The sequence below is a fragment of the Diabrotica virgifera genome, chromosome 1 (genome assembly GCF_917563875.1).
Source record: "Diabrotica virgifera virgifera chromosome 1, PGI_DIABVI_V3a".
Taxonomy (NCBI): Eukaryota; Metazoa; Arthropoda; class Insecta; order Coleoptera; family Chrysomelidae; genus Diabrotica; species Diabrotica virgifera.
This window is the reverse complement of record NC_065443.1, coordinates 284,678,560-284,705,686: the sequence shown is the minus strand read 5'-3', so window position 1 is coordinate 284,705,686 and position 27,127 is coordinate 284,678,560. Positions and strand designations below refer to the sequence as shown.

Genomic DNA, 27,127 nt, shown 5'->3' with positions numbered 1-27,127 from the left:
AGTTTGTACATTGTTGTATATCTCCCTTGTTTTTGTAAACAGGTACCAGTATACTGCTTCTCCATTCGTCTGGCATTTGTCCAACTTCCATAATTCTATTAAATAGACCTGCTAGCCACCTTGTTCCTGTCTCTCCCAATGCTCTCCATACTTCCCCAGGAATATCATCTGGTCCTACCGCTTTTCCTTTCTTTATTTTTTGAAGCGCTTGAGCCACTTCCTCGTTGGTTATTTTGGTGACCATTGCTGCTACTGTCTCCGTTGACTCTACAGGCTGTCTGTCAAATTCTTCATTTAATAAGCTGTCAAAGTACTTTCTCCATCTCTTTTTGACATCCCTTTCGTGAACTAGTATTTTATTATTTTCATCTCGGATACATCTAATCTGATTAAAATCTTTTGCTTTCTTTGCTCTCTGTTTGGCTATTTTATATATCTTCGTTTCGCCTTCCCTGGTATCAAGTTGATCGTATAGGTTTGAATACGCTTCTGCTTTAGCTTTTGCTACTGCTACTTTCGCTTTCTTTTTGGCGACCATATAGTTTTGAAGATCTATGTCCGATCTGGTTTCTTGCCACTTTTTATATAATTTTCTCTTCTCTTTTATGTTTCCTTGTACTTCATTTGACCACCACCAAGTCTCTTTATCTTCAAACTTCTTTCCTGACGTTTTCCCAAGTATTTCAATAGCCGTCTCTCTAATAATATTGGCCATTTTTCTCCAAATTGTGTTAGGGCTTCCTTTCATGTTCCAACATATTTTTTCTACTATTCTTTCCCTGAATAGACCTTCCTTCTCATCTTTTAGCATCCACCACTTGATTTTTTGTGGTCCTCTCCGATATTTTTGTTTAGTTTCGCTTTTTACTTCGATGTCCAGAACAAGCAGCTTATGTTGTTGGCTTACTGTCTCACTAACTATTACCTTGCAGTCCTTGCATTCACGTATGTCTTCTTTCCTTATCATGAAGTAGTCTATTTGGGATTGATGTTGTCCACTTTTGTAGGTAATAAGTTGAGTTTCTCAATACGGATAATACGGATATAATATAAACCCATATTATATCCGTATTATATAAAAATCCGCAAAAATGTAAAATTTATAGTTTTTTTAAATATCTACAAAACGAAACATGCTAGGTACATACAACCTTATACCAAAAGAAAGGTTGTAATATTTACTACAAAAAGAAACACTAATATACAGGGTGTTCCATTTTAAAAAAATGAGAAAATTTTGTATTTGCAAATAGTGATCACACTGTATATTTTATGGCTATATGTCAAATATGTTAATTTATTTAAAAATAATAGTATACTGTAAAAACTTTGACATGTCATTTAAATTTTTATTACCTTGAAAGCCTAATTCACAGCCCTTTGAATATTACCATTTTTCTTAATAAAAGTGTAAATATTTCGAAAATTGTTAACTTTAGGCCTATAATACCTTTTATAAATTCTTAATATTTTTAAAGAATATATTCAAAAATGATTTAATATATAGGGTGTTCCATTTAAAAAAACAAAACTTTGGTTCGTACCGTCGTTCGGACTCACCCTGTATAATCGAAAATAATTTTAAATTATAGACGGCTTCGATATACATTAATTTTGTTAAAAACATTTTTTTGTATATCCCATAATTTAGCCGTAATCAAAGAAAACCAGAGGTTTGGCGCACCCTGTATACAGTGTGGTTAAAAAGTTATGAACCAAATAAGAAAATGGCAAAATAGATAAAACACCCAGTATCTTTGTTAGTAATGAAGTAAGACCCATTAAGTATGGTATTTTTGAGACCGCCTATGTGTACTGTTTATACAGTTAACGTATGTTACTTTCCCAATAAAACACCCTGTATTATTTAATTATACAAGAATATATTGATTTATAGCATGTATCAATACCTTCATTCGATGTATCATATTATGATACAATATATCGATGTATAATTTTTTTTGCCATCCCTGTTGGGACGTGATTTGGGAATTCCCCGCATGTAAAAGTCCTTACATGTTGGCTAAATTACTTTCGACTCGGTTAAATTGGTTTAGATTAGGTCGTACCAGTTTATCCTGAAGTGTGAGTCTTTATTATATCGGGATAAACTAGTTTGGCCTAGGCCAAATTAGTTTGACTTGAAGTGTGTGTATTTATATCAGGATAAACTAGTTTGGCCTAGGACAAACTAGTTTGGCCCACGTGCGATAGGACAAACTAGTTTGGCCTAGGCCATACTAGCAGTGGCGGCTTGTCCTATGAGACAGGTGAGGCAGTGCCTCACTAGTATATCAATCGACTATTTACGTTATTTCGTTGTTTTATAATCAATTTTTTAAATATAATTTAGCTTTTCGAAATTTCCTAAATACCTTTATTTTTATGAAAAAATAACTGACTCTTTATCTTCTTATATATCCGTCTTCCACGTGCCATTCCAACTTTCTCAAATCATTACAGTTGAAGCAAGCCTCACACCATCTGCAACAGTATGGGACGACGTCAACAGTAAAACCAGAGAACAAAGACCACAAACCGGCAAAATTTGAAAAATGTGCCACCAATTCTAGGAACAAAATGCAACATCCTAGAGGCCAGCCTCACGCTCCGCGGAACGGAATAAAAATAGCCGAATGGCCTCAGGTTCCGCGGAACGGGATGGGAATAACCGTACTGAACCGACTACAAGCACCAGTCGATTGCAGATCATAGCTTTCTATGTACACGCGGTATATACGAATGGATTAGTTATTATATTTTAGAAGTTTATATGTTTAAAACATTGTTCATTTTAAATCATTGTTCATCATCACCTAATATATTGTTCTGAAGCTATTTCTTTGTAACATTTATTGAATTTATTATTCTAAATGAGAAATAACATTATACAATTTAACTTAAAAAATGATTTTATTAACGTGTCCACTTCCACATCGGACATTTACATACAAAAGTAGTTTTTAAGTGTTTCAAAAATGTTGTATTTTGTGTTTGTGTTTTTTTTTTGTAAAATATATAACTATATAATAAATTATTTTTCTTTATTTATTTGTTACAATTACATACAAAAGTAGTTTTTAAATGTTTCAAAAATGTTGTATGTTGTGGTTGTGTTCTTTTTGTAAAATTCTTTTGAACATACTTATTTAAATCAGAGTGAGCAAAAGATTTTTAAGCGAATAATATTGCAACATGATTCCCACAGTCTTAGCTCATTCCCCATATCTTCCACGATTTTTGAAAAAACGCACATATTTTTGTTATGTAAAATTTGAAGTTTTCAATATGGAATTGGAATTCAAAATAACTCTATGCACTGAGGCTGAAAGCAATTGAGTCGATCGCATTCACTGGAAAAGTTTTATAGAACTAATCGACAGCAAATAGGATTTTTTGTCCGGAATTCTTTGTGGGGATATTTTGAATAAAAAATTTTTGTAGATTATTTGTCCGGGATTCTTTGTGTTCTTTTGCTCGGGGATTATTTGTCTGGAATTTCTTGTCCAGGGATAATTTGTGAGGGTTTTGTCCGGGATTATTGGTCCTAGATTCGTCCTGGCGTTATGACGTCACAAAATCCACCTTCTGACCATTAAAGAGAAGCTAACCATAATAATAAAATTCCTCAGGTGTAGTGTGCCTCACCAACTTATACTATCACGAGCCGCCCCTGTATACTAGTTTATCCTAACGCGCTTAGGACAAACTAGTTTGGCCTAGGCCAAACTAGTTTGTCCTGAAATCGGGTTTGGCCGGTAACATATACATATAAAAAAATATTAGAAGTAACGTTAGTACAAAAACATACAAATAATATCGTTGATAGATACGGTAAACTAGATTAATATCACTGATTTGGACAAAATAAACAGATGATTAGAAAGAGGAACTCTTTAATGATGAAAGGCCCAATCTTGAAATTAAAAAATTAGTGGCAGAACCTAACATAACTATGGACGAAATTGACAATCAATTTTTAAGAGTATAGACCGGTGCTCATGTATGGGTATGAGTTCACTTACTCTTCTTGTTCTTCATGTGCCGTGCTCGATTATCGAACGTTGGCTATCAAATTGGCTATAGCAATTTTGTTAACGGCAGCTCGGAAAAGGGATGCAGAGGATCTGTTATACCATTCTCTCAGGTTCTTAAGCCATGACGTTCTTCTTCGACCTGGCCCTCTTCTTCCGTCTACCTTGCCTTGTATTATTAAACGGAGTATATTATATCTCTCTGGGTGTCGCATAACATGGCCAAAATATTCAAGTTTTCGATTTTTAACTGTTGTGACGACTTCTGTGACTTTTCCCATCCGGTGCAAAACAACTTCGTTACGAACTCTATCCACCCAACTTATTCGTAGGATTCTTCGGTATACCCAAATTTCAAAGGCTTACAATTTCTTGAGAAGAGTATCTGTTAAAGTCCAACCTTCGACACCGTACAAAAGAGTAGAGAACACATAACATCTCACTAATCTAATTTTAAGATTCAAAGTAATGTTGTTTCCACATAAAAGTTTCTTTATCTTAAAGAATGCAGCTCTGGGCTTCTCTATACATATTCTAATTTCTTTGCTCATGTCCCAGTTCTCATTTAGATTACAATTAAGGTAGGTGATACTGTTAGTTCTCTCTAATTGTTCACCATAAGCTGTTACTACTTCCGGTTGTATTGGCGTCTTACTGACAACCATCACCTTGGTGTTTGCGGTGTTTAGCTTGAGTCCATATTCATCACACGTTGTGGTAATCCTATTAATCAGATGTTGAAGTTCTTCATAATTGCTCGCAATTAACACCGTGTTATCCGCATATCTCAAATTATTAATATTGACGCCATTCATTTTGATACCACATTGAGCATTATCCACTGCTTTATTGAAAACAAACTCAGAATAGATGTTAAATATTAGTGGGGACAAAATGCAGCCCTGCCTTATTCCTCTTCGTATTTGAAGTTCTTCAGACGTGTCCCAGCCAATCCTGATGTTTGCACGTTGATGCCAGTAAAGATTTTTGATACTTACTCTGAGTAAAGCAATTAAAAAAAAACTTAGATGTTTTGAGAGAAAAATCCTCAGAAGAATTTTTGGACCTTATCACTACCCTAATAACAACCAATACCGAATGAGAATTAATGCTGAGGTCAAGCAGATGTATAGGGCGAGCGACTTAGTCCAAGAAATTAAATTTCAACGTCTAAGATGGGCTTGGCCATGTTCATAGATTTCTTGTAACATTTTTTTTTATAATAAGATTAGTAAATAATTAGTATACCTTTTAGATTAATTAGAAATCCCTTTACAACCAACAATGTTACGCCTATGGCCGTATCTGCAAATAACTGGGCTTATTATTATAAACGGTACCATTTTTTTATGGCAGCTTTGCCGAAACACAATGTTTTGGAAATAGATCGAAAGTCTCTTATTTTATATAGCTCCTGTTATTGTAATCTGTTTAGTATAAAAGGTACCGTTAAAAAACCTCCCAACCAGTTTACTATTAACATCCCATTAACTATTAACATCTATTCAAAACAGGCATGTTTATTGCAATATTTTATAACTATTTTCCGTTTACTTTCGATTTCAAAGGAAACCTTTTTACTCAATAACTTACGGTCTTCTGCTTTTTGGATATTTTTTTAAGTTCCGTTATATTGTTTAGATTGCCGAGAAACAACCTGGTTTCAGCGAAAGCAAAGTTATAATTTTTTTGAGAGGATATTCCTCCACTTTTTTAAAGAAAAAGCAGCTAAAAGATTGCGGATAGGAAAGGACTTGGTGGCCGAGTATCTTGGAGTGCAGACGTGTATCTCTTGTATCTAATATCTTATCTACAATATATCTTGTGAGTGAGAATTCACTCTCTCTTTCTGTATTTAGATCTATCATCCGGTTAGGTTCAATCGATATAAGTAACTTCAGTGCTTGATTACTAGTTAAAGTAAAGTTAGATTCAGTGCAATTTAAGAAGCAACATCATCAGAGTTACTGTGTCTTAATTAAACATACATCCAATTATCTCCAAAAGTAGAGCTAATCTACGTGCTATCTACCTCAAACCTTTCTTCATCTGTGGTTAAGGTTAACCACCGATGTAATCTAGTTCACTAAAGGACAGCGATTTCATTAATAGAACTTTTTAATCATTAGATAAGAACTTTTCATTGTCAAACATTAATTACAAACATTCACTATTTAATTTAAAGCTGTGCGAATGGCTTCTTTTATAAAACCGAGTGCGGGTGGTTTGTGAATTTTAAATTATAAACTTTTGTTAACTTTGTATGCTTTGCATTTAGTTTTATTATATATTTGTTCTTTATATTTTCTATCCATCGTTAAATTTATAATATTAGTTATCTCGAGATAAGCCCTAAAATAGCAAAGAAAATATCTTTTATGATAGATGCTTGATTGATTTTTTTTTTTATTAATGACCAGACTCTCTTTAGTGTGCTTTTAATTGTACATGATTTTACCATATGATATATGTATTTCTTTTATCATATTTATTGTTTATTTCTACATGTATCCAACCACACAATAATTGTTGGTGCAGTTTTAATTTGTGTTATATATTTCCTGTTTATATCTTGTTTTTTGGGATTCACCCTTCTGGTAAACCATTTGCTCAATATATTGTTTTTTTGTTTATTTCATGATTTTTATTTATCTACTCCTAATAAGTTTCCTGATAAGAGATCACCTCTAAATATTTGCTAAGTAACATAACCAATCACTATATTATCTTCGACCAGAAGAAAGATCACCTTGAATAAGTTTTGTAGGTAAGTAGGTGGACGACTGTCACAGAATATATTTATTATCTCTTTATGTAGTGTGTTGACAGCATTTATTTTTTTTTAGTAATTAACGGTTCATATCTTTTCTTGTATTTGGTCTCAGAACCTAATTATCTTTCCTTACCTGTTTCCGTTTCTAAGGTTTCTTAATTTTCCCCTTGTAACCCCAAAAAGGTAAGTAGCGCCCTGTATCTCTTTTCCTTTCTATGGTAATTTTACCTATCTATTTTTTTATCTGTTTTTCTCTCTTCTATAATCTACCTTCTCTTGTCTTATCTTTACCTATTTCTTCTATTGGCCCCATTCCACGTTCCAAAAGCTAGTTTCGAACATACGACTCGCTTTCCACCAACGATCTGGCTGCCGTTCGCAGTGTCTCCATTGGTGACCTTTCTAGCACCATCCAAAGAAGATTTCCGAAGCTACATTCTTAATAACCGCCTTGCCAAGTTAGCCTGGTAGGAAGCCCGCCCCCACAGGAAGATGACCTTTAGGACGCCCACGAGTGCGATGAAGAGACAATGTATGGTCAGATTTAAGAACAATGGAGCTACCCACTGACCAAACTATCATGGACGACTTGTTCAAGATGGAAGCGAGTTGTTCAGTCAGCCAAGACCCATCTCGGGTTGAAGGTCGTACCAGAAGAAGAAGAAGTATGCATACATTTTCACGAATGATGAACCTTTGAATAAAATGTAATTTAAAGATTTAAGACATACACAATTTACGTTGCTATCAATAGAAAAAATGAGTTGACACGTAAAAAATACAGCAAAATTATTCACCTGAAGTCCTTTCCATCGAAGATGTCCCAGGCTGAGGCATGACAAATGATTTCCCTATCCTTTGGCTTCTCTATGATTGATCTCTGCCAGAACAGATCGGGCATAGCTGTTAAATTGATAGACTTGAAAAAACTTTCGGCCGTTTCAAATATCTTCTTTGCTGTGAAGTTCTAAAAACAAATCAAATTTGTTGTTTAGACTTTAAACAAATTGTTCAATTGTATACTAATACAAACAAATTCTCAAGGCATAAATAATAAAGAATATAATATGGAATAGAATTTATTTCAAATTTCTATTTTTTCTCCTTTCTATTTCACTAAAAAGTATGTGATGATGAAATTTATTATTCCACTTTTTCAATAAAAACTTTTATAAGTAGAGGCAGCTTGTTAAGATTAAATATGTTTCAGATTATTGGTATACCCGGCAGTTCTGATGACTCTACAAAAAAAAATATATGTCAACTAATGGCGGTAGCCCTTGAAACAAATTAAATTTTTGACTGTCTCTCCCTACTTTAGTTTGCTCACATTGGAGTATTAGAAGGTGGAATTGTGTTGTATTTTTACCTAAATAAGTGGACAGATGTAGAGTTCACAGTGCCGGAGCTAGGGTATGTATAAGGTGCCCGCCTGCAAAACTAGCACAGGCGCCCCCCCCCACACACACACACACACACACACACACACACACACATAGTTATGGGCGCCCATATAAAAATTTTTAGGGTGGGGCCAGACATGAAGATGTTGCACATTACATTGTGTATACTTTGGATGACAATATATGGTTTATAGCACCCGAAAAGCAAGTATCACGGAAATTTATCCCTAGAGGTTGTCGAACTGAGTACATAGCGGGGCTCAATGAAGAATCTAAACCCCTACTTAAAAGATACGAACAGCTATATGAAGAAGACCCTTTCTCGGAAGCGACAATACAGGCTGGGGAGGAAATGTTACATGCGATATCCGCCAACAGAACGGAAAGGTGGTGCAAGCTGGTCACGAGTCTGGACATGAAACAAAACAGCAGACGTGCCTGGAAGCTGATTCGGAATCTTGGCAACGATCCCGCTGCTCCGGCAGTCAACATGACAGAAGTCACACCCGATCAGATAGCCCATCATCTTCTAATGAACGGTAAGACGACATCAAGAAAGAACAAGGTGAGAGCTCAACGGAATATCGACGAAGAAAGAGATGTTCTAGGTACCTCTTTTTGTCTAGAGGAGATGAGAGGCGCGATCCATCAAATGAAAGATAATAAAGCGGCTGGCCTGGACGACATACGAACAGAGCAAATAAAGAACTTTGGACTAAAAACCGTAGAGTGGCTCGTAAAAATGATGAATTGCTGCATCCGTACATTACAAATCCCCAAAATCTGGAGAAAAGCTAGAGTGGTAGCCCTCTTAAAACCAGGGAAGGATCCGGCGGATACAAAGAGTTTAAGACCTGTATCTCTCTTGTGCCACCTTTTCAAGGCCTTTGAAAGAATGATACTGAACCGGATCGCAGAATATATGGAGACTAAAATTATTCCAGAACAAGCAGGATTCAGACCCGGAAAGTGCTGCTGCAGTCAAATTCTTAATCTCACCCAACATATTGAAGATGGTTTTGAACGGAAGGAAATAACAGGAGTAGCGTTCATAGACCTAACTGCCGCCTATGATACAGTTAACCATCAACGGCTACTCGCAAAACTCTACGAAACTACAAAGGACTTCCGACTAACAAGGTTAGTGAAATGTCTCCTCCAGAATAGACGCTTCTACGTAACGCTCCAGTCCAAGAACAGTCGGTGGAGGGACCAAAAAAATGGGCTACCACAGGGAAGTGTCCTCGCGCCGTTTCTATACAACATATACACCAACGACCAACCCATACACCAACAAACAAGGCAATTTATTTACGCTGATGATACAGCGGTGGCAGCTCAGGGAAGAACCTTCAATGAAGTCGAAGTGAAGCTGACAGATGCCCTGGGAGACTTAGCTCTATACTATGATAAAAACCATCTGAAACCCAATCCCACAAAAACCCAGGTATGTGCTTTCCACCTGAGAAACAAGCATGCCCGAAGGTTGCTGGAGGTGGAATGGCGTGGTCAGATGCTGGAACACAACAAGACGCCAAAATACCTTGGCGTCCGTCTGGATAGAACTCTGTCTTACCGATACCACTGTCAAGATGTTAAGAAGAAAGTAAGTGCCAGAAATAATATCATCCGCAAGCTAACTAATACAAAATGGGGAGCACAACCACACACTCTCCGCACTTCTGCCTTGGCATTATGTTTTTCGGCCGCGGAGTTTGGAGCACCAGTATGGGCAAACTCTGCTCACGCAAAGAACGTCGACGTGGCTCTAAATGAAACGGTCCGTATAATATCGGGTTGCCTGAAACCGACACCTATCGAAGAGGTATACCCCATTGCTGGAATTGCTCCACCACCAATCAGGAGAAAGGTCACGTCAGAGGTAGAACGGAAAAAGCAGGAGACGGACCGAAGACACCCCTTATATGACCACCAAACTCAGCCAAGCAGACTAAGATCTCGGAAAAGCTTCCTGAAAACATCAAGATCCATCCCCGAAGCGCCAGAGACGCGCCGAATACACCTATGGCAAGCGTCAACTACTGCGACACATTTTCCTCCCTCGGAGGAAATGGCTGCTGGACACAATTTACCGTATCCGACTTGGAAAGCGCTAAACAGACTAAGAACCGGCGTTTCACGTTGTGCTAGTAACCTGAAAAAATGGGGATACCAGGAGGACGATACCTGCGACTGTGGCGCGGTTCAGACCAGCCGGCATCTACTATCATGCACAGAGATGAGAGAGACCTGCACAGAACAAGACTTAATTATAGCAAATGACAGGGCCATCTATGTGGCCAACCATTGGAAATACAGAATTTAAAGTTGTTGGTGTTCCGGACACGGAAAGTAAGTAAGTAAGCACCCGAAAAGCTAGGGAGTGGACGGCCTCCCTGACAGCGTGCCTGCATGGGCGCCCATGTAGATACTCGTACAACCCCAGCCTTGGGAACATTATGTGTGTTTTAATGAAACAGTGAGACCCACATTTCCGAAGATCGAACCGGTCACTGACCTACCTATCTGACCGCCCAAAACCTGGAGTGGTATATATCTGACCCCCAAGTTATAACACCACCCCACCCCATCGCAGTGCATAACGAATGAGGAGGCTTTGTACTGAACGTTTCCTTGGATGCCTCTGTATAACTTTATGTGGTTAAACCACCTGATTTTAGGGGTAGCTAGAAGAGCTTTCCTCTATTTAATGACTTGATTTTGGACTTGTGTCCAAAAAATGTGTGTTCCAGGCAGCGAGGCATCGACTTAGTCCGATGTTCCCCTATCCGCAAATGTCCCCGGTAAATAAAGTTCGCTTACAGTTTTATTGGATCCATGATCTGACAGAATAACTTCATTTTAATTTTTTTAAGAAATTGGCTAAGAGAACTAAGATTGTTTATGTCATTTATCTTTTTTGGCTTTTCTTCTTCGGTTCGTGCCCCAGATAATTTTTTTGAATCCATTTTTATTTAAATAAATAAAAATAATAACTTTAAAACGTCAAGATTATGTTTCTGCAGTAATGTGAAACTGTAATTTAATAATAGTACCTACTGAGTACTTAACAAATATACTTTTATATTAATTGAATGCAACACTAGATTTTTTAACTGCAGAGTACAACTGACAAACTATTCTGTATTAGTATAGGTATAATCACATGAAATAATACTAATCTAAATCTAAAAATCTCTAAACTAAACTTTATGTAAAATGTTTATTTTAAATATTATGTTTTTATGGGATTAATACTCGATACCTATTAATAAGTACATAATACTTAAATTACACAGGCGGCAAGAAAACAGTATCACAATCGTGTTTATTTTACTAGAAATCATTCATTTCTTCTCATAACTGCTGATACAAAACTTAACAAGTTGCAAGAAATTTGAAGAAAATAAACAAAGCATTCTCATTTAGAGCAAAGTTGTTTGGTTGAAATATAATATCTTTGACCAATAAATTATATTACTACATGGTAAGAATTCTATGCGGCATTGCATATTTTTGTATATTTTACATGTGTGATATGCAAAACTAACAAACACTGATTAGGGTATTATGACGAATTTAAACCACATTTAAAAAAATGAATTTTTCTATTTTAGTATTTTGCATAACACCAGCAGAAAAAAAGCTCATTCTGGCGCCCCCCAAACAGAGGCGCCCGCCTGCAGTGCATCCCTTGCAGGCCCGTTATAACCGGCCCTGAGAGTTCATATCGTAGATTCTTTCATGTCTACCATTTATCAGTCTGATTGCCTTTCAAATTATAGAAGGCTCAGATTAGAAGATGTTACCAAGAATCTTGCTTTTTTATCATTGGATAAATATTCGATTTCACATATCATTCGATTTAAAAACTTGTTTTATACAAGTCAAGTTATGCCATGCAGATTATTCTGTCAATTGCACTGTTTTATTACGATAAAAGTGACAGCGCCTCAAATTCGTACGAGTAATTGCTTCACATTTATAAAATAGTATGTGTTTACTTTAAAATTTAATTAAAATAAAATTATTAAACGGAACAATAGTCATGGAGCGTCGGCATTTAACACGAGGCTGGACTTTCACAAGCTTATGTTGTACGTCATCTTGACGTGTCTCGGAGCGTGATTTCGCGATTTTAACGTGGATATGAACAATTTTGATAACGTGACCAAACTTTCAGGTAGAGATTACATGAAGCTGGTTTGCATGCCAGACGTACATTGAAGGTTCATATGTTAGTTCATGGAAATCGTAGAATCAGATTAAGGTGGGCATAACAACATGTCGTTTGTAACAACAACATGTGCAAGAAGAGTAAGAGTTTTGAGAGGAAGGCATGTACAGAATGTTGTCCTTCCATGTACCACTACTGTCGGTTCTGATTTGCGTTACATGCAGGATAATGCAAGGCCACATACTGCTACAACAGTAAGAGATTGGTTTCATAATGGGGATGTTACACTTTTATCGTGGATAGCACAATAGCCAGATTTTAATCCCATCGAGCATTTATGAGATATTGCTATGGGATATTATATGAGATATCAGGGACGGATTGCCCTTCATCTGAACAATGTTTATATTAGAAAAGGTCCTCAAAATCCAAAAATGGAACCTCTTCCTTCAAAACTAGATTAATAATTTAATTTTAAGCATGCCAAGGCAGTGTTAAGCTGTAATTAATGCTGCTGGAGTAAATACAGATTATTAAACACATTTGTTGTTAGATGTTTATGTTTTATGTTAACCCGCGAGTAGTCTCGCCGTTAGATATAATCTCACATTTTATCCTTTTCTCGATAACTTGATGAAAAATTTTGCAATTTTGAAAAAATTTCGTAAGTGCCTCGAGAAAGGGTGTAGTAATGCGTAGGATTTTTTTCTTCTTCTTCTTTTTGTGGAATTTATGGTTTTGGGGATAGCCAATTAGTTTTAATAATTGTTAGAAATATTTCTAACATAACAAGTAAGTAAAAATACTATAAAATAAAAATTTGTTGTAAATTCGTATTTAAATTCGTATTTTGAGATAGAATCTAACACGCGACTATTCACGTTACAGAAGTGAGCGCGACTACTCCCGGGTTAAAAATTTTCATTATACCTATGTATTAGTGCACTTGTTAGCTTTTGTTTGATTATTTCATCATAGAGGGCTGATATGAATGAATGACGAATCAGGCATTATAACGGTATGTAAAATTGATGTACATAATACAGGGTGTCCCAGACTAATTTAGCCACGCTATATCTCTTAAACGAATAGAGATATTCGAATAGGACAAAAAGTGATATATTCTACTTGTAATACACTTTAATATGGCGTACAAAAAAATCATCCCCTAAATACTCATCCCTTAGTTACAACCCCTAACTTTAGTTTTTTTAATAGCACCCTGTATATTTTTTATAGTTTTGAATGTGGTCTTTTATCGTCTATTCAACACATTTTTTGAAAATAAAATCGGTTCGTAAATAACCAAGAAACTATCAGTTTATTTTTGTTAATTATGTGTCCCAGACTAATTTATCCAGGCTATATTTCTAAAACGAATAGAGATTTTCGAATGGGACAAAAACTGATCTATACCATTTATAATACACTTTTATATGGCGTAGAAAAAATTCATCCCCTAAATATTCATCCCTAACTTACAGGGTGCTATTTAAAAAAAATAAAGTTAGGGGTTGTAACTAAGGGATGAATATTTAGGGGAATTTTTTTTTTCTACGCCATATTAAAGTGTATTACAAATGTAATAGATTAGTTTTTGTCCCATTCGAAAATCTCTATTCGTTTAAGATATATAGCCTGAAAAAATTAGTCTGGGACACATAATTAACAAAACTAAACTGATATTTTCTTGGTTATTTACGAACCGATTTTATTTTCAAAAAATGTGTTGAATAGACGATAGAAGACCGCATCCAAAACTATAAAAAATATACAGGGTGCTATCAAAAAAATTAAAGTTAGGGGTTGTAACTAAGGGATGAATATATAGGGGATGATTTTTTCTACGCCATATTAAAGTGTATTACAAGTAGAATAGACCACTTTTGTCCCATTCGAAAATCTTGATTCGTTTAAGAGATATAGCGTGGCTAAATTAGTCTGGGACACCCTGTATATGAGAAAAAACTTTTTGTTCTATTGACATTTTCAAAGTGTTTATTTTAAGTTGGTGTGCTACCTGTTTCAACATTTCTGCAGTTATATCATAATCAACAACATCTGGATATGGTAATGTGAAGCTTGCAATATTGATCCATGCTTGTGCCCACATATTTCCTAAAAATTAAAAAACAATCGATACAATCCCTAAAAAATTAATTATTATATACAGTAGTGCATCAGAACACTAGGTTTTTTCTATTGTTTTAAATTTTTTAATGATTATGAAGACATCTTACCTAATAAATGAGCAGGAATTGGTCCCTTCTCCGGGACAATATCTCCATATTTTTGTCTTAGCTTGAACCTCACATAGGCGTGAAGTTCTAAGTATAAAGGCTTCACTTGCTCCCATAAAGCTTGTACTTGGTCTTTGAAAGTATCGTCTTCGTAGTCTAAGAGCCACACTTCCGCATTATCAGTAAAGTTGTTTAATTTAGCTGCCTGGTTAGATAGGGTCACGTAGGGAATGTAATCTGCTTTGCACTTGCTAAGGGCCTTTCTCCATTCTACCCATACATGTTTCAGTTCCTTTTCATCTCTTGAATTTGCCAAAATAGCTGTCAATTCTAAAAAAATTATATTATAAGCTTTAAAAATAAATAAAACTTAGAAAAATATTTATACTTAATAGGGAGTTTAGTCAAGGGAAATCAGAAAATAGGATGTATAGAGTGAAAAAAATATTATAAAATGGCTGTTGATGTTTCGTCAACAATATTTGCATAAATTAAATACAATATTTTTATTGCCAGTAGTTGCGTTTGAAAAATATATTTCCAGAACCAAAACAAGGATAAAACAGATTGGCAAAGACTCTGAAAGTAAAAAAGAAGAAGAGAAGTGATATCAGAAAAAATGTCCTATGCCCCAGATTCCGAATACCGATCATAAAAATCCTTATTTGGTCCCACAATTTTACGTGGTAAACTATATTTTTTAAAAAATATTGGAGTAAATGATATACACCAGACTTATATCCTTACTCCAAATACAGGCAGGGAGTTGCATTACAGCTGATATGAATTCTCAAAAAGCTTTTTGTAACTTTGTATCCTTATTACAACTTATTATACAAGGCAAAATTTGAAGAAATCGAAATGTTTGAAAAATGAAAAATATCCTGGCTAAAGAACTTGAGGGAATGCAGTAGTAGAGAACTATTTAGAGGGGCGATCAACACGGTCCGCGTAGGCATGATGATTCCCAACCTTTGATAGAACATGAAAATTGAAGAAAAAGAAAAGACTCATAAAACCTGAAAAAATATATAAATGGATTTAAAACAATCAGGAATCCTCTACTAATCACTAACTGCCATCTCCTACTTATTGCGAATATGGCTTACCAGTACCCCACGAAGGAGTAACCTGGCGACGAATTTCTTATTTAACTGAACATAACAGTGTTACACTTGTAGGGGTTCCATATCTTTGGGGAATATATGGGCAATGAAAGAACCAAAGATCCAAAGGCGGTCGTAATAATGCCAAAAAGAATCGTTTGCATCCGGAATAAAACCTAACACAACACAACTCTTAATGAGAAAGTAGACCCCGTCAAACAGATGGTAAAATGTATACTGGACGGTCTTAAGCTGATAGGAATTTCTAATAGGACTAAAGTACTGTGGAAAACAAACACGACTCAATTCAGAGTAACAGGCTTCCTTACTAGATTTGCACCAGTCAAGGAACACCTGCATAAAATCTTCTTCTTCTTCTACGGCACTACAGCTCAAATTAAGCCTTGGCCTCCTTTATTTTTTGCCTCCACCCTTGCCTGTCTGTGGCTGCTCTTCTCCGGCCCATTGCAATCTTTGTATTCTAATTAAGTCTGACAGGGGCGTTTCCTTATAAAGTTGATTAAGCTCGTTTTTGTATCGACTTCTGAAGATTCCGTTTTCCCTCACAGGTCCTAGTATTCTCCTAAGTACTTTCCTTTCGAATGTGTCGAGTTTGTTTTTGGATGTTTCTTTCAGGACCCAGGCTTCACTGCCATAGCATGTCATAGCATTGGTCGAATTAGGGTTTTATAAATTCTCATCTTTGTATTTCGGTGGACACTTTTAGACCGAAATATATGGGAGAGGGCAAAATAAGCTGTTTTTGCCTGCGTTATTCTCTTCCGTATTTCTCCATCTTCTGATCCGTCGGCATATATTTCTACTCCCAGTATGTAAACTTTTTAACCGTTTCAATATCATCTTCATGTATAATGTTTTCTGGGACTATATTTCTTCTCGTCTGAGTCATTATTTTTGTTTTTCTGTGTTAATTTCCAGACCTAGCTTTTTGTTTGTGTTTTTAACTCTGCATATGTTTCCTGTGCTCGTGTTGATGTTCTACTCATAATATTAATATCATCAGCATAAGCGGCCAGTTGAACCGTTCGGTTGGTCAGTAGATTTCCTCGTCCAGTTTGCATTTGCCTAACCGCATACTCCAGTGCCAGGTTAAGCAATGTTGGGGCCAGCCCATCTCCCTGCTTTAGTCCCTGCGAAATGTTGAAAAAGTCTGTCCGGTGGTTTTGTATTCGTACACATGTCTGAGTTTCATCCATTGTGGCTTTAATGAGTCTTATTAGCTTGTGTGGTATTGCCAATTCAGCCAATATATAGTATAGTTTGTTCCTTTTGACTGAGTCGTATGCCTGTTTGAAGTCTACAAACACATGAACATCAACATCGTGTTCCCATGCTTTGCTCAAGATCTGTTTGACTGTAAATATTTGATCCAGTGTCGATCTTCCCCGTCGGAAGCCGTCTGATACCCTCCAATAATATTTTATGCTAGTGGTTGGAGCCGCTGGTTTATAATATACGTGAGTAATTTATATGCTGTACATAGTAGAGAGATTCCAGGTTAGTTTTTGCACTGGAGTTTGTCTCCTTTTTTTCACCTTCATAAAATGGGACTGTTTTATAGAGGGTTAAGCTACTGAATCTGTAGTAGAGAACATGAAATAGTAAATATTATCTGAATAACTACAAAGCACTTTTTAAAGGCTACCAAGTGACTATAGAAGACTAGTAAAATATTACCAAGATACAGGTTGTCAGAATTCTAGAATGGGTATCATGGATGACAGGTTCTACTAGTATACACCACAGATGAAGTAGCAGTCAATACAGTGGACGTCACTCCGTGAACATGCTCCAAAGAGGGAGAAGACTGTACAATTTGTCGGAAAGGTGATGGCCACCATTTTCTGTGATTTACAAGATGGGATCAATATCAACTTCCTATAAAAGAGAAAAACTGTAACAGAGCTTTACTATGCCGGATTATTGGCTCGATTCGAAGCCGAATTTCAGAAAAACAGCCACAATTGGTGAAGAAAAAAATACTCTTCCACCATGACAACGCTTCGGTTCACACCTAGCTATCGTTATGGCCAAATTGGTCGAATTGGGCTCCAAATTGTTGTTCAATCCAACGTATTCTCCAGATTTAGGCCTGCACGACTTCTTTTTGTTTCCAAGCTTGAAAAAGTCAATCGGCGGACAGAAATTTAAGTCGAATAAAGAGTTATTTACTGCCACGAAAGCCTACTTTTCAGACCTATAGAAAAGGTATTTTTCAGACGGGTTAAAGAAGATGGAGCATCGCTGGGTCAAGTGTATCGAGCTTAAAGGAGACAATGGTCAGAATGGGTCACCACTTTTCCAGAATATTCGTTTTTCTTTTGAAGGCTAAGTACCTATCAGACCGCCCGAGTTTATAGGGGTCTGCGCAAGTTTTCAGGACTTGTATAACAGTTAATGGAAGATGTACAATAAGAAAAATTGGACGTTGTACTGTCTAAGTGGAACAATTTTTCAGAGGATTTTAAATCAATATTTGTTTGTTATTCATTTCTATATATAAATACCAGAGTCTAGACCAATCTTCATTGATTTGGAAATCAGTAGATCCCAAGCTTCTTAAATAGAATAGAACTTAAACAACTACTATTGGCAATTTAGCTAAACTAAATACGAGCCCCTTCCCATTTCAGTTGGTCCACCTTTGGAATTTGCAGTTTATTTATGGCAATTACTACAAACAAATGATAATCTACATATTTTTATAAGTTCCGATATTAATTATTATTTCCTTTTTTATTAATATTTATTGAAAACATTACCCTTGTGATCTTTTTATTTATTTCAAACAATAATAATAAAAAATCGCTAAATCGTGGCCTTTGCATCACTTGCATTGATTTTTTTCATAATTATCTTAAAATCAGAGCTAGCTGTGAAAAATTATATTAAAACAATTGTCAATTAATGTCAAATAGATTTTTTAATATTAAAGCCTACTACCGTTTGTTGAGATAAAATTATAAATGTGAATAAGTGGAGATAAAGTGATAGATAAAAACATTTTTGTTTAATCATCGATAGATTTTTGAATTCTGGAAAATCCAATTCGGAAATCGCGAATATGCTTCAATTGTCAATGAGCATCAAGTTAGCTAAACACCTATCACAAATCGATTCGAAAGTAGGTGGATAATTTGCCGCTAATTAGTCGTTAATTAGTTGTGAAAATACCGATTTTGTCGTTTCTTTTTTTTTTTATTTTTTTAGGTGCTTTGCTAACTTGATATAAAGTTAGCAAAGCACACCTCCGAAAAATGACTTTACAGCGTTCGTAGGAGAATCGGAATAGGATTAGTTTTTGCCGCTAATTAGTCGCTAATTAGTTGTGAAAAAATTAATTTTCTAAATTAATTTTTTTTTTGTTTTTTTGGGTGCTTTGCTAACTTGATATAAAGTTGGCAAAGCACGCTTCCATAAAATGATTTTAGGGATTTCGTAAAAGAATGAAAATAGAATGAGAATTTGCCGCTAATTAGTCGCTAATTAGTTGTGAAGAAATGAATTTTCTAAATTAATTTTTTTTTGTTTTTTTGGGTGCTTTGCTAACTCGATATAAAGTTGGCGAAGCACGCCGCTATAAAATGATTTCAAAGTTTTCGTAAGGGAATGAGAATAAAATGAGAATTTGCCGCTAATTAGTCGCTAATTATTTGTGAAGGAATTTTATTCAGAAAAATTTTTTTTTTTGTTTTTCACGGTGCTCCGCTTACTCGATATAAAGTTGGCAAAGCACGACTCCATACAATCATTTTAGGGTTTCCGTAGAAGAATAGCAATGGAATAAGAATTCTTTGCTAATTAGTCGTGCATTAGTTGTGAGAATACCAATTTTGTCGTTTTTTCGTTTTTGACGGTTCTTTGCTGACTTGATATAAAGTTCGCAAAGCATGCATCCATAAAATGATTTAGGTTTTTTTTAAGAAGCATGGAAATAGGATCAGAATTTGTCGCTAATTAGTCGCTAATTAGTTGTGAAGAAATTAATTTTCTAAATTAATTTTTTTTTGTTTTTTCGGGTTCTTTGCTAACTTGATATAAAGTTGGCAAGCACACCTCCGAAAAATCATTTTAGGGTTTTCGTAGAAGAATAGGAATAGAAAAAAAATTTGCCGCTAATTAGTCGTGAATTAGTTGTGAGAATACCGATTTTGTCGTTTATTTTTTATTTTTTATTTTTAGGTGCTTTGCTAACTTGATATAAGGTTAGCAAAGCACACCTGCAAAAAATGACTTTCGAGCGTTCGTAGAAGAATGGGAATAGAATGAGAATTTGCCGCTAATTAGTCGCTAATTAGTTCTGAAAAAAATAATTTTTTTAATTAATTTTTTTTTTGTTTTTTTGGGTGTTTTGCTAACTTGATATAAAGTTGGCAAAGCACGCCTCAATCAAATGATTTAAGGGTTTTCGTAAAAAAATGAGAATAGAATGAGAATTTGCCGCTAATTAGTCGCTAATTAGTTGTGAAAAAATGAATTTTCTAAATGAATTTTTTTTTCGTTTTTTTGGATGCTTTGCTAACTTGATATAAAGTTGGCAAAGCACGCCCCCATAAAATGATTTTATGGGTTTCGTAAAAGAATGAAAATATAATATGAATTTGCCGCTAATTAGTCGCTACTTAGTTGTGAAGAAATGAATTTTCTAAATTAATTTTTTTTTTGTTTTTTTGGGTGCTTCGCTAACTTGATATAAAGTTGGCGAAGCACGCCTCCCTAAAATGATTTTAGTGTTTTCGTAAAAGAATGAAAATAGAATCAGAATTTGCCGCTAATTATTCGCTAATTAGTTGTGAAGGTATTTCATCCATAAATTCTGTTTTTTTTTTTTTGGTTTTTACGGTGCTTCGCTTACTCAACATTAAGTAGGCAAAGCACGCATCTTTAAAATGATTTAAGTTTTTTTGTAAAAGCATGGAAATAGGATGAGAATTTGTCGCTTATTAGTCGCTAATTAGTTGTGGACGAATTTTTTTAGCAATTTTTTTGATATTATTTTTGTTGTTTCAGGTGCTCCGCTAACTCGATGTAAAGTTAGTAAAGTACACGTTCAAAAAATGACTTCAGAGCGTTCGTAGGAGAATGGGAATAGGATTAGTTTTTGCCGCTAATTAGTCGCTAATTAGTTGTGAAAAAATTAAATCAAGTTACCAAAGCACCTAAAAAACAAAAAAAAATAATTTAGAAAATTCATTCCTTCACAACTAATTAGCGACTAATTAGCGGCAAATTCTCATTCTATTTTTATTCTTTCACGAAATCCCTAAAATCATTTTATGGAAGCGTGCTTTGCCAACTTTGTATCAAGTTAACAAAGCACCCAAAAAAACAAAAACAAAATTAATTTAGAAAATCAATTTGTTCACAACTAATTGGCGACTAATTAGCGGCAAATTCTGATCCTATTTTCATGCTACTACAAAAAAACCTAAATCATTTTATGGATGCGTGCTTTGCGAACTTTATATCAAGTCAGCAAAGAACCGTCAAAAACAAAAAAACGACAAAATTGGTGTGTTCACAACTAATGCACGACTAATTAGCAAAGAATTCTTATTCCATTGCTATTCTTCTCCGGAAACCCTAGAATGATTGTATGGAGTCGTGCTTTGCCAACTTTATATCGAGTAAGCGGAGCACCGTGAAAAACAAAAAAAAAATTTTTGTGAATAAAATTCCTTTACAAATAATTAGCGACTAATTAGCGGCAAATTCTCATTTTATTCTCATTCCCTTACGAAAACTCTGAAATCATTTTATAGCGGCGTGCTGCGCCAACTTTATATCGAGTTAGCAAAGCACCCAAAAAAACAAAAAAAAAATTAATTTAGAAAATTCATTTCTTCACAACTAATTAGCGACTAATTAGCGGCAAATTCTCATTCTATTTTCATTCTTTTACGAAATCCCTAAAATCATTTTATGGAAGCGTGCTTTGCCAACTTTATATCAAGTTAGCAAAGCACCCAAAAAAACAAAAAAAAAATTAATTTAGAAAATTAATTTTTTCACAACTAATTAGCGACTAATTAGCGGCAAAAACTAATCCTATTCCGATTCTCCTACGAACGCTCTAAAGTCATTTTTCGGAGGTGTGCTTTGCTAACTTTATATCAAGTTAGCAAAGCACCTAAAAAAATAAAAAAAAAAAGAAACGAAAAAATCGGTATTTTCACAACTAATTAACGACTAATTAGCGGCAAATTATCCACCTACTTTCGAATCGATTTGTGATAGGTGTTTAGCTAACTTGATGCTCATCAATTGTCACAGTATAGTGTAAAAAATATAATTAGGAGATAAAAAACCACAGGTTTGGTATTACCAAACCTATAAATGCAGGAAAAAGTAAAAGAAACGAAGCAGATCGAAGGGAATTAAGACGCATTATAGTGAAAAAACGACGTGCAACTTAACTAGATTTAAGTGTTTTGTGGATTAACCTCGTTGGAAGACACGTTTCTAGATCAACCTATCACCGAGAGGCCCACAAAGTAATATTTGCTCACTTACAAATTAATTGATAAAGTTGAAAAAATCAATATGAATTGTTTTTGAAACATTTCATTTTAGTATCTCCGACTAATCCAGTCTTAACATTACAACACAAAAAAAAATATATTAAAATGGTCGAAAGAGCATTGAGGCTGGACAAATTGACTATGGGATGCAATAAAATGGAGTGATGAATCCAGATTTGAAGTGTGTGTTGGAGTCGAATTGGAGACAGTGGGAGTCGAGCTATTCGCAGGTAATATAAAAAGATTTTGGTCTGGGGCAGCATGTCGGCGAAAGCTGTGGAAAAGTTGCATTTTATCAATAGAATTTTAAATACGGGCAAATAATATTTGAAGATTTTAAATAATTTCTTACCGATTTTGGAACAAAATCATTTAAACAAGTTAAAATCAGCGAAACATTTTGTCTCCCAATGGGATGGCATAGGTTGCCATAAGCCAAAAGAGTTTAAACTGGATTGGAAACCATGATATTCTACTTCTGGAATACGTTTATAAGAGTCTCGACTTGTCCCTGAGAGAAACTTTCACGCCACTTTGTGGCGCGAAATATAAAAAACATTGGGGAAACATCCTGCTAGGTCCGTCAAAGAATTGAAGCAAAACTTGGGAACAAATATGGGATTCATTTACACCAGAATGTTGCCAGAATATTGTAAAAACTATGCCTCGGGCAATTTTGAATCTAATTAAAAATAAAATGGATGTCACTCAGATGTAAACTTTCACATTTGTTTTGTTAAAATTAGAAATGGTTTACGTTTTTTTTAATTTGTTGTTATTCTGTTTAATTATTCGTTTTTATTAATTTAAAATATATTTTGTATACTTCTGGACATCCACAAATTATCGGTGAATTAAAACTTTGAAAGTTTAGGTATGCTTGACCATTTTTTTTTTGTTCTATAAAATTGGATTTTCTTTTCAATCTGCATTGGGCCAACTGATATGGGAAGGGGCTCGTACATACAAACTAAATATAACTTTTAGTTTGACGAGTGAGACAGGGCTGTGTATTTTCACCATTACTATTTAATGTATACTCCGAAGAGTTATTTACACAAGCAAGACCGCAGACTCTACAAAACACAATTTGTGATACTGAAGAACAGTTTGGTTTAAACATAAAGAAAACAAATACCATGGTTAGCTGTAAGAACCATGCCTCGGAGAGTACCTACGTTTAACCCTCCGTTAGTCGCTATCGGTGTCACACACCGACGACAGAATCATTTTCGGTGCAAGACTCCGTAGCGACTAACGGTGTAGTTATTACTTTATTAGCATAACTTGCAGTTCAGGTAAAGATTTAGCATCTTATTATTGCATTTTATCGGTAAGTTTTGGTCAAATCTTATTTATAGATGTCTTTGAAGCCGAACAAAAACGTTTGTTGGAATTTTGGGAAATGGTTCCTAGCGACGATGAAAATTATTTTGACGATGAGGGAAGTGAAAATGAAATCAATCAAATTGAGAAACGGGATGGCGGAAGTGAATCGGAACAAGATGTATCCGACGAGGAAGAAGAAAGTAGAAGTAATACCTTAGCGTTTATTGGAAAAGATGTGTTACCAAATGGAAAAAGGCTGTTCCACCGAGAAATGTTAGAACAAGACAAGAAAATTACGTAGTACGTTTGCCGATGTCGAGGTTACCTACACGTGACTTGAAGACTCCCAGTGACATTTGAAAATATTTTGTGAATAACGCTATATTAGAAATGATTGTGGAAAGTACGAACAGATAGATATTTATTTATTTATCATAATAGATAATACACAAAACAGAAACATTGCACTCCACACCTGTACAAATTACATAAGAATTGTCAAGGCAAGGAGCGCTGTATAATTATCATAAAGTATTACAAAAATTTTTACAAAAATTAAAAACATGAGACTAAACAAATAAAGAAATAAGCATTGTCAAATTAAATTAATCAGAAACATTCAATATATAAACAAAAAAAAAGAAAAAAATAAAATAAAAATAAAAACACTGGAAATACAACAAACATTGCCAATTGGTTTCTAGGTCTTAGTTTTAATATAACGGACTATTATCTCTTAAAGATAGTTGCATTATGGCTATTTTTAATGTGATAAGGTATATTATTGAACTGTACAATTCCTTTATGAAACAAGCTTTTCATTGAACTGGACTTGTTGGTTGTTCTAACATAAAAATTTATTGAATTTGCAGCTCTAGTGCTATGGTCATGAACATTTGCTATCGGGACCAACTGACTGTTCAAATACTCAGGCAATAAATGGTTTACCATCTTAAATAAGAATGTCATAGATTGGACATACATAAAATGTTCAACTTTTAACCAATTTAAAGTTTTCAGCATATCTTGAATTCGAGTATATCAATTGCATCTCAATATTACTCGCATAGCCTTATTTTGGAGAATTTGAAGCCTGTCATAATTAGAACATCCTGTATAAATCAATGAACAACAATATAAAAAGTGAGGTAATATTAACGAATTATAAATTGTTAATTAATTTGAAATGTCAAAAATGGTGATACTCTTCGAAAAAAAACCTTTTTTTTCCCTATCTTTCTGCAAATGTAATCAACATGTTTACTAAAAGTTTGAACCATTTCAATTTTTTCATTATTTAATTTAATGTGAACATCCAAACTTAAGAATTTCCCGAAAAGAGTATTATTGCCAATAAAGATATATAGACTCAATAAGAAATAACTTTGTTCGGGATCGGGATGCTAGACACACTGATATATTAGAAGTGCAGGCACTAATAGTGTTAATAGTTATTACGCAGCACTCCTGAAAGGTAATCGTGTAAATCGAGTTTTGGAAAAATGATGGATCAAGCATAGAAATTTTCGTCTAACTATGTCGCTCCAACGATTTAAATTTCTTCTTCGATGTATACGATTCGATGACAAAGCAACTCGTGAAAACAGACTAAAGGAAGATAAGTTGGCTCCTATACGATTTTTTTTTTTGATACTTCTGTAACTCAGTGTAGAAGTGGATACAGTCTCTCCGAATATGTCACCATCGATGAGATGTTACCCGGATTTAGGGGTAGGTGTATATTTTGTCAGTATATCCCATCAAAACCGAACAAGTACGGCATAAAAATTGTTGCACTCTCTGATGCTTCAATGTTTTATACCGCTAATTTAGAGGTATATGTTGGCCAACAACCTGAAGGCCGTTTTCAAGTTGGTAACAGACCTATTGATGTTGTTCAACGGCTATGTAAACCTATTTATAATTCAGGCCGGAATCTTACAATTGATAACTTGTTCACAAGTATCGAATTAGTGAATAGGGTATATGTGAAGAAAATTACAGTAGTGGGAACCATTAGGAAGAATAAAAGAGAATTTCCGTCTGAATTCACAAAACAAAAGCATCCTGTAAATTCAAGTATGTTTGGTTTTAATCAACATATAGGTCTGGATCCTGCGTACGAAAAAAAAGTTGATTAGTAGCAAGCTGAAAATTTGTTAATAGCTTAAGGGTGTCTAGTCGGATAAACTGTGATATATGGGAACACTGGAACAGAACAAGTTTTAATAGGGAACTTGCACATTTTTTTTATTACATAATAATGTTCAGTTTTGTATAAAAATGAGATTTCCAAAATTTCACGCTTCAAAAACTCATAATAACTTAGAAGTACAAATTTAAAGTCTTCGGTATCTTAAAATAGGTCAAACGGCACGTGATGTCACTCAGTTTAACTATATGGTTCCGTTTATGGTTATAATTAGGTATATTCTTCTTCTTCTTCTTCTTCTTTAGTTTATTGGCCTCCACCTATTTTGGTATACCTCGTCGCGAAATAAAGAAAAAATATTTATATTCTATTAACATTTATCGTATGTCATTGTAATAATATATACTAGTTTGTTGACATTGGAGTTTGATATAGTTATTGAAGGAAAGGAAAGAAGGTTTACTACGGAAAATAAAACCATTTTGTAAAAGTACAGTTTTCTATGAATAGTTCAAACGATCAAAACACTTGTAACGTCAAATAAATGTATTTTCTACTGACGTTTATAACGTCTAATTTAAAATTCTGTTTACTTTATTGGAAAAATGTAAGTGTACAAACGAATGACGTCACGACGCGTTTTAGTCCACCTGTTTTAATTTGAATTTTTAATCGCCTTTGAGGACCAAACGAAAGACCTACAAAAATTTTTATTTTTGATACATGTTTTAAATTATGTTCTGTTGTGATTTATAACATTGTTTCGAATTTAAAAAGTTATGCAAGTTCCCTATTGTGGAACAGGTTAAAAATTTGGAACGGTCAGACCACGAAAACGGCACATTTATTTTGTCCGACAGAACAGACTTAAACTCTCCGAACAGAGATTAAACTCTCATGCAAAAATCAGACTGCTATTTATCACCTGTCATAATTCCTGTCATTTGACATATTCTACATGTTCCACTCATTAAAACGCCCATTTGGTGATAAATAGCAGTCTGATTTTTGCATGAGAGTTTAATCTCTGTTCGGAGAGTTTAAGTCTGTTCTGTGGGACAAAATACATGTGCCGTTTTCGTGGTATTACCGTTCCAAATTTTTAACCTGTTTCACAATTAAAACTTCCTCTGTTCCAGTGTTCCCATATATCAAAGTTTGTTCGACTAGACACCCTTAAGCTATTAACAAATTTTCAGCTTGCTATTAATCAACTTTTTTTTCATACGCCGGATCCAGACCTAATATTACACTAGTTTCTCATATTCCTAAAAAAATAAAAATGTATTGCTTGTATCCTCACTACATCATGATAATGCAATTGATTATGGTAGGGGTAATCAAAATAAACCAAAAATTATCTCACTATAC

General features: G+C 34.6%; 1 protein-coding gene across 1 annotated transcript in view; it reads right to left on the bottom strand.

The window, feature by feature from the left end:
• The window catches only part of LOC114330466 (angiotensin-converting enzyme-like), a 537,413-nt gene that overhangs the window by 363,942 nt on the left and 146,344 nt on the right, over positions 1-27,127 (bottom strand). The window contains exons 16-18 of the mRNA XM_050663676.1: positions 14,628-14,957; positions 14,408-14,505; positions 7,605-7,774 (exon numbers count right to left, since the gene is read on the bottom strand). Of these exons, the coding sequence (XP_050519633.1) occupies positions 7,605-7,774; positions 14,408-14,505; positions 14,628-14,957 (598 nt within the window). The remainder of the gene's footprint in view (positions 1-7,604; positions 7,775-14,407; positions 14,506-14,627; positions 14,958-27,127) is intronic.